The sequence below is a fragment of the Myotis brandtii genome, unplaced genomic scaffold (genome assembly GCF_000412655.1).
Source record: "Myotis brandtii unplaced genomic scaffold, ASM41265v1 scaffold741, whole genome shotgun sequence".
NCBI classification, from domain to species: Eukaryota; Metazoa; Chordata; class Mammalia; order Chiroptera; family Vespertilionidae; genus Myotis; species Myotis brandtii.
In genome coordinates this window covers 439,362-448,121 of record NW_005370950.1, presented here as the reverse complement: position 1 = coordinate 448,121, position 8,760 = coordinate 439,362, and the positions used below count along the sequence as shown (strand labels likewise).

Genomic DNA, 8,760 nt, shown 5'->3' with positions numbered 1-8,760 from the left:
TGGGCCTCCGTGGGTCCCAGCCAATCAAAGGCCTTAATTTGCATAACCGGCCCCGCCCACTCGCCCCAGCCCAGGGAAGCTCTCTGAGAACACAAAGAAGGCCCTCGTAGGGGGAGAGGGTCCACTCCTGATTCCCTACCCCGAGGGTTTGGCATCACCTTTTCGGCGCGTTTATGGGTTTTTCATGGTCACCCTGATATGGGAAGGGAAATGGGGGGGGGGGTTATAGAGCTTTGGCCCAAGATGTCTTAAGAAGTCGGATCACTTCTCCCTGAAGTACTTCTAACCGAGCTACCCTCCTCCCGTTCCAGGGCACACAGTTCCGTGTCTTCGTCTCTGAGCCCTCCGAGCCCCATTCCTTCCCCTCCCCTTTTTCCAGCCTCCCCAATCTCTGTGCTTCCTCCCGTAGGCTGCTGCCCACTACTGGCCTTCTGTTGTACTGCAGCCCTGATCAGCAGGTTCTGAGTATAGCCTTCATAGATGCTCCCTGACTTGCCCAAACCTACCCCTGTCCAGAGAGCTAGAGGTTACTGCACTAAAACAGAAAGGACCTGGTCTAGTGGCTTTGATGCCTATGATGGCAAAAAGCCGATGCTTGAAAGTGTAAACTCCTCAAATTATCTTGCCCCTCCTTCCTTCTCCTACCTTCCGGTCTGTACTGGGCCACAATGGTGACTGACTGGCCAGCCCGTTTCAGAGCAGCTGCAGCCTGCTCATGAGTTGCATTCCTCAGGTTGACGCCATTCACCTGTTGAAAGAGAGGAGCTATGAGCCACCCCTAAAGCAAGAAAGAGAGTCCTATGTCATAGCAGTTAGGACAGGGAGATGGGTACCCATCCCTAAGCCTACTCAGATGCCTTTCTCAATATCCCACCCTCACCCCTAAGAGGAGACATAAAGGATATGGCATCCCTAGTGTGGTAATTATCTTTATGAGGTCAAATGCCAACCAGGGTTAAAATAAAAGGAACATTCATTTCCTCCTCAAGGATAAATCTCATCTCAGTCCCTGTCCCTCACTAAAGACATACAAAAGAAAATATAAGTTTTCTCCAGCTCTTAGCTTTTCATACATCTCAAGAAGTGTTCCTTAGAGAAAGCAAGGTCTCCTCTCCTCCCTTTTAGACTGGCACGGCTCCTATCCTCCCACCTTGCCTTTGTCTCCTCACCGATAAGATCCGGTCTCCCCTGCGCAGCTCCCCACTCAGGTCAGCTGGGCCTCCTGCCAGGATGAAGGAGACAAAAATGCCTTCTCCATCCTCTCCTCCCACGATGTTGAAGCCCAGGCCTGTGGAGCCCTTGTGCAGGATGATCTTGCGGGGCTCTCTGGTGGGAAAGCAGTGGAAGGGTCAGAACAAGGTAGATATTATCTGGCATCCCTACGAGGGCCTGTCTGGAACAAGTCCCATATCACTGCAGAAGGACTTGAGTCCCTATGTATGATAGCCTGTTCCTCCCTTTCTCTCCTAGAACCTGCTTGGCTGCTGTTTTCTGCCAGGTGCCAAGTTTCAGTTCCTCTTCCCTCCCTTATTCCTGAGGGCTTGGAGTCAGCTCCCCAGTGGACAGTCCCCTACTCTCTCAGGTCAGCAAAGCCCTAGCCTGGACTCTAAACACTATAGTTCAGAGCCCATTCACTGGTCCTCTTCCTCCCCAGATTCTCCTATCCTACCAACTGGTGTGATGGAGCTGGGGCCACAGAAGGGGAGCCAGTTAGGAGCAGTGGAATCACTCTGGAGTTGATTGCACTCTCCATCCATAAAATGCGCATACTTACTTTCCACACGCTCCTTTGCTCTTTTAAAATTCCACCCCCAACTCTGACCCCTCCTACCTTCCCCAATAACAGATGTAATCACCAATTACTATGCACCCTGGCTAAGTGATGTGGGAGACAGAGATAAAGAGTTCCCAGGTCCCCCAAGGGGGCACAAGAGCCTAACAGAAGCAAGGGAACAAATACATAGAAAACCTGGACTACAACTAACCATGTGTAAGAAATCCCTCAGTAAATGGTCACAGTGTCATCAGATGAGGGCAACAGCCACTCAAGTATATCCATATACAGACTCCCAGCACACTTTCAGGCCCACCACATTCACTTTTAAGCATCTTTCATCAGAGGAGCCCCAAGTCCAAGATTCCTCCTTTCTTGCTCCAGGTCTAGGCCCTAGGCTTCCTCAGTGAGTCCCGGATATTCTTGCTCGAAGCCCTCCTCTCCTCCTACCTGGCATCCCCTCCAGGTCGTAGGGAGCGGAGCGGCCAAGCCCACCTCTGCGAAGCCCTCCTCCAGGCCGAGGCTGAGGCCGAGCCCAAGCCCTGGGCCAAGCCTGAGCCCGAGAACTTGAGCGCCCTCTCCATGGCTCCTGCGGTTCTCCCCCGTCCGCCTATCCTTCCGGGGCCCCACTGCAGCCAGCCTAGCAGCCTAGCAGGCCCCACCCCACGGCAAACCTGTCCCCCGGAACCCTGGCCGGCTTGACCAGTTCCACAGAGGCCGCCGCCAGAGTGGGGCGGGGCCGGTCCCTATGAAGCCACCTGTCCCTCCAGCCTCCCTGCGTCCCACCCAACCCCACTGGCCGCGCGGCTTTCTTCTGTAATTCGGCATGATTGCAGCAGAGGGGGCGGCAACTGTCTCGGGGCAGGAACCCCCGCAGCCTCCACCTCCTCGGTCCCCAAAACACTCCACCCCACCCTTTCTCTGCACTTTGGATCGGGGCCACACACTTGGCACTCCCCCTGATGGTAGAACTTGTCCCTGCAGTCTCTTCTGTTCCTTCTTAGGGCCCCAAGGGTTGAGAGAGGGCCTCAGACCCCAAAGATGGGAGCGATGAGGGCCTTGTCCTCTTCTTTGCCATACTACACTAGGCCTGTGGCCAGCCAGAAGCGGATTCCTCTCCTCCCCACCCCTATATAGGGGGTGGGATAGTCTCACCTGGTGAAGTCCTCCTCAGCCAGCATGTGCCTGGGAATTGGAGAATAGCGGGCGGGGGGAACCTGAGGAGGAGCAGGGTAGCTGACCTTGCTCTCCACAGCCCCCAGATAACCCAGGCTGGAATTATGGCTTATGTGGTTGTCAGCCAAGGCAGTAAAAGCTGGAATCAAGAAAGGGCGAGAAAATTTCAGAGACCATTCCACGTAGGTACCTTCCTCTCCTCCCCAAGGACTGTCTCTCACACCCCACCTCAAATGCACCTCAGCACCAAGGGCTGCTGATTCCTCAGGCCTCTCTGCCCCACTCCACCCCAAGGATTCCTCCTCCACAGTCCCTTTCTGAATCCTGGGCTCAATCCTGTGAGTCTTAGAAAGAACTGAAGTCAAGGCAGTCTACAAAGAAAGGCATGACTGGAGGTGTAACTAATAATAATCCCTCACATCTCTATAGCCTAATACAGTTTTCCAAGGGCTTTCTCGTCCATGATCTCATTTGAACCTTGCAGCAGGCCTATGAAGAAGGCAGCACATATATCATTAGCTCAGCTCCTTTTTGCCAAAGCGGAAACTAAAGACAGGTGAAAGGGACTTGTCCAAGGGACCAGCTATAAGGTGTGGACTCAGTTCTCCTGAGCACTAGTCCTCCGTTCTCTCTCCATCTTAACAAGGGGTATGCACTTCTTCCCCTACAGAAACCAGGGGCAGGGGCTTCAGCCCAGGGACAGGGCAGATGGGTACGTACTGCTGGCGTAGTCAGGGGGTGCGTACATGTCGTTGAGGTGAAGGCTGCCTGGCTTGGCCACCTTCAGATAGACCATATCAGAGGTGTTCTTCAGTGAGGCCACAGCTTCCTCATGCCTCACATCCTGCAGATTGGTGTTGTTCACCTAGAAGAGGAGAGGCCTTCGGGCTAGCACTTGAGAGAAGGAAGGGCATCTCAGGGACTCCTGAGAGGGGCCCTTTCAGTGAAATTCAACAGTGCTCTCACAGAGACCCAAGGACAGTGCTGTGAAGAGCAGAGAAGCCTGGGATAGGGGTAGGGCAGCTAAGGGACTCCCAGCCATGAAAAGAAGTAGGGCCTTGGTATCTGATACGCCCAACTCTGATGATGCTCTTGAAATTCCCCACAATGCCTAATACCTGAATGAGGTTCAGGTGGAGTGAGAGGCTGCTAGAGCTCCACCTTCCCACCCTACCATTTGGGCATTTCTGTGAAGACTGTCTCACCGCCAGCAGCCGGTCCCCGATCTGTAGGCGGCCATCCTTCTGAGCAGCACCCCCCTCAATGATCTTGGTGATGTAGATGCTGTTGTCTCCTGGGATGTGCTGGTTGCCAATGCCCCCAGCAATGCTGAAACCCAGGCCTGGGCAGGAACCAGCAGGGAGTGGGAGAAGGCCACAGAAGTTAGAGTGCTCAGTCAATTCAATCCAAAACCCAACGCTTGCCCCCAGCCAACACACTCCCCTGGGGATCCCAAACACTAGGCTGCCATCCCGAGGTCAGTAGGGTGAAACATGAGGTCAAGAAAGAAGGCTGTGAGCTGGTATGGGGAATCAGGCAAGGAGTAAGGCTATTCCCTTCCATTTCCTACATAGCCAACCAGGGACCTCTGGCCAGAGCATAGGAACCCAGAGGGCCACACCTTTGGGCCCTTTGAGCAGGTTGACCTCCATGATGGTCTCAGGTGGGGGTTGTCGCCTCCGCACCACCAACCGCACCACAGGGCCCGCCTCCTTCAGCGCCTCCACAGCTCGGCTGTGCACCACCTCTGACACGTCCACCTCATTCACCCGCAGCACACAGTCATTCACCCTGTGGGGGAAGCCCAAGAGGCATGACACTGTGACACAACCACTCCACCCCTCTCTCCCCTCCTACTGCTCCTCTCCCCCAACCTCCTCATTCCTTTCCCCCTCCTCCTCTCAGATTGAACCAAAGGGCCATCCTGCCAGGCAGTCCTCCTCCCCTCATCTCCATCCTCCCCCTGCCTCCCCCAGCCCTGCTTCGAGGCCACCTCACCCTAGCCTCCCGTCCATGGCAGCTGCTCCACCAGGAATGATCTTGGTAATGAAGATGCCGGGGTCATCAGGGACATGGGGATTGTCAATGCCACCTGCGATGCTGAAGCCCAGGCCGGAATTGCCCTGCAGAAAGGAGTGGAGGGGCACAGTCTGCTCACTCAGAGGGCATGAGGAAGGGTTCCTGGTTCCCCAACCTCGCCTAATCCCCAGGCCAGGTGCTCCAGGCCTCAGAAGGGGCCAGGGCAGACCAGGGCACATTCATCAGAAACCTGGTGGCTTCCCAGCCTGTGCTGATCATTTTGGCGTAGAGGCCTCAGCAAAGCCACCCCCTCCCCAGTTCCCCAGGCTTCAACAAGCAAGGTCAATTAATATTTGTTAGTCGGTTGACTGATTGATGCAGTGATGTGGCCTCTGAGTGCCGCTGTTTCCCTATCCTCTCAATGCAGGTCCCCCTCTGAGTCTTAAGAGTGAGGTTCAAGGCCCTCCTCTCTCTTGGCTCAATCCCTCCCCTCCATTTTCATCCCATCCCACTGACAAACTCACCCGCTCCAGCACTATCTCCTCATACTTGAACATGCCATCGCTGCCATTTACCTAGGGGAAGACACAGGCAGTTCCCTAAATGCCTTCTGTACACCCCCCAGCCAGATGCCCCCTGGTCAACCTGCTCCTCCACACTCCCCACAGAGTAGAAGAGCCCAAATAGATCCCAGACACCTATTGGCCACAGATGGGGACAGGCTGACCCTGAGGAGTCCACCTCCTCCCCTTGCTTCCAGCCATAACATGCCAAACTCAGCTGTTCATTTAGCTCAGATCAATGGTCTGGGACTGAGCCAGCCAGTGGTGCACTCAAGGAGAGACTGGGCTCCAGGGCCTTGTGGTTCACTAGGAGGGGTGCAGAGCTGGCCTGAGGGGGGTGGCAAAAATGGAACATGGCAGATAAACCAAGCCATGCCCAGCATCCATGGGGGTACCCAGGACCTGGACAGGGACCTGCTTGCCTTCCTAACCACAGCTCTCCATGGTGCAGATCACAGACTCCCACTGTGTCAGAGGTAGAAAGACAGAAGATACCATCTTGTCCAATCTCCCTTATATGATAAATGGTGACACTGAGGCTCAGAGAGGACACAGATTGTGTTAAAGGCACACTGGGAGTTAGTGGCAGAGCAGAGACTAGAATCTGGATTAAAGCAAGCTGCCAAGGCCACTGATGTGTTGGCCACTCATCCCTTTCCCCAGCAGAGCTCATGGGAAAAAAGGAAGTTGCCTTCTTCAGAGTACCTCATAAACCCTCATTCTCCATCTCCTAATGTGTCCCCAGGAACCCAAGTCTACATGGGTAGAAGGAGTGAAAGTCCTAATCCATTTTCAACCAAGAGGTGTTTAGTACGGAACCCTTTGTGTTTCCCAGCAGGAAGGCCCAGGGTAGGATCTGGCCGGGAGTCAGAGGCAAAGCCAGGGTTGCTACAGGAGCAGAATGGACAATATTCCCCAGGAGGGGGAAGCTGATGACCATGGACCGATTGGCAGCAGAGTCCATGGCCTTCAACAGGCAATAGCCATGGGAGAAGACACAAGGGAAGGGGACAGAAACACAGGGTTAGTGTGACCAGCCCACAGAGGTGGCCTCCCAGACAGCACATACTAGTAGCCATTGTCAAGTAAAAATCTGATTCTGGACAGACAAGTAGCATCTGCTTTCTGGCTCCCACTCTCATCATCCCCCCAAATGGAGAAACCCTCTTGCCTCTCTCCCCAGGTAACCTGACAGTCCTTCCCCATCTTTCTCTGGCTCTTGCCTTACCCCTAATCTCCTCCTCTGAAAAGGGGACCTGGGAACCCAGGGTGGGGGCTCCTCCATATGCCCTGTTCTGCTTCTCTCTCCCACCTTCACCCCACACACCTTTGGCTTTGAGAAGCAGAGAGGATGAGATGAGGAGAGGACTGGCTAGAAATGCCTCTACCTTTTCTGGACCTGACTCCAAGACTTTATGCCCTGCAGCTCTAGGAGCTGGTGGGAGGACTCCAGCTGCAGCCCCACTCTGGTCCCTGATCCCAGGAGGAACTGATGGTTCTTCAGAGTCCCCAAACCAACACAGCTGCCTGAAGTACCATGCGACAGAAACGCAGGGAAAAGAACACCTGCACATGCAGCTCTTGCATGCATCTGGGGTACCATGTGTGCCCACATGTTATAAGCCATGCTTCAAGCCCAGCTCCAGTGAGATCCAGAGGCTCCTGCTCCCAACTGGTCCACCCTCCCACTGCCCCCCTCAGGGACCCTGCTCCCAAGGCCAAAAGGCATCCAGAGATCAGCCCCAGCAAAGAAACATTGCCAACTGTCACCCATCTCCCAGCTGAGCAGGACAAGCGTAAGAGAGTGTTTGCAAGGATAGGGCCCCTGGATAGAGAGGAAAAGGAGAGAGGTAGACTCGCTGGAGAAGGCAAGGGGCCAAGGAAAGAGACACAAGAAATAGTAAGTGTAGACAGACAGAAGGGCAGAACCAAGGAAGGACTCCTCTCCCCAGGAAGTCCCCATCATTGCTTCTGAGTGAGAGCACATCCTATCCCCAGAGAAGGACAGAGGTGGCCAGAATGGTCACTACCTGCTCTCGACAGCAAAACCTCCTCCTCTCTCCCTACCCTGGGGACTGCAGAGCCAAATAACCAGGCAGGCCCTCCGCCATGTGTGCCAGGGACCTGGCTCTGCCGGCCCAGCCTCCATTTTGCTGCTTCTCCCACAGATGCTCCTTCCATTTTCTAAGCTGGCAGTTTAGGCTGGGAGTGGAAGACAGAGTTGTGCCTTGCACCCAGGGGTTCCCAAGCTGTAAGCCATACGTGGGGGCCAAGTTCTCCCACGTCTGGGGGTACCTAATGGGGCATGCCCCACTGGGGGCAGTTCTTACACCAGAGCAGATGTCCTGTGCCCGGCTCCAGGCATCATGCCTGTTCTGGAGCGAGGAAGCTTGTTTCAGTCCCCCCTCCAGCACACACACACTTCAGAGCTGCTTGGACAAAAGAGTCTGTCCTTCTCGGCATCCTCTCAGCCTTGCTTGGGACGTGTCTCTCTCTTCCTCTCCTTCCCCTCCTTTGCCTGTCAAGCACCTCTTCAAAGGGACACACACACACACACCCCACACAAACACACACACACACAGAGGCACATATGTGCACACACTTGCAGCCACATGCTCACACACATATACATGTAGCGACACACACGGGGAAACACAGCCGTCCCTGAAGCCTCATATACAGAAACACCTCCGCGGTCAGACATTCTCATACGTCCATGTGCACATTCACACACAAAGGGACTGGGACGGAGAGGGACTCATGCCATGGAAGGATGAAGCTCAGCGAGCTGGGCACATGGGCTCTACATAGATTCACAGGAGCTTCATTGCCTTTCTTCACACACCTCAACATACACACACACACATCACACATCACACATGTCACATGTCCCCCCTACGCAGAGCACCATGCCCCCTCCTCCCCTCCCGCGGAGACACACCACACACAGCTCCCGCAGAACCTCCCGCCCCTGCCAGACACAGAGACACTGCTGAGCCCCCGCACTGAGACAAACCCAATTCCCCACACAGGAAAATGTGCTCCTCCGCCATACCTTCACCCCCGACACACACAGCTCCTCACAACCCCCTCCAAACGGAGACCCCCAAACAGACACACACTGTGAAGCATACATTTCCTACCATCTCTCCTGGCCCAGCTGCAATGCTAGGGCTTAGGGTCCACTGGTTTGGAGCCCCACGAACCCGTGCTGCACCCCAGGCCTCT

At 54.9% G+C, this 8,760-nt stretch overlaps 1 protein-coding gene across 5 annotated transcripts in view; it reads right to left on the bottom strand.

Annotated features, from left to right (window-relative positions):
* DLG3 (discs, large homolog 3 (Drosophila)) overlaps positions 1-8,760 on the bottom strand; it is a 58,068-nt gene that overhangs the window by 48,911 nt on the left and 397 nt on the right. For 4 of the 5 annotated variants that reach the window (XM_005882851.2, XM_005882852.2, XM_014530506.1 and 1 more), the window contains exons 2-9: positions 5,494-5,544; positions 4,949-5,073; positions 4,572-4,741; positions 4,156-4,292; positions 3,671-3,815; positions 2,930-3,089; positions 1,170-1,326; positions 646-748 (exon numbers count right to left, since the gene is read on the bottom strand). In XM_005882851.2, coding sequence (XP_005882913.1) covers positions 646-748; positions 1,170-1,326; positions 2,930-3,089; positions 3,671-3,815; positions 4,156-4,292; positions 4,572-4,741; positions 4,949-5,073; positions 5,494-5,544 — 1,048 coding nt within the window. Of the gene's footprint in view, positions 1-645; positions 749-1,169; positions 1,327-2,224; positions 2,377-2,929; positions 3,090-3,670; positions 3,816-4,155; positions 4,293-4,571; positions 4,742-4,948; positions 5,074-5,493; positions 5,545-8,760 lie in introns of those variants that run through there. The other variant, XM_005882853.2, reaches the window with a different exon arrangement.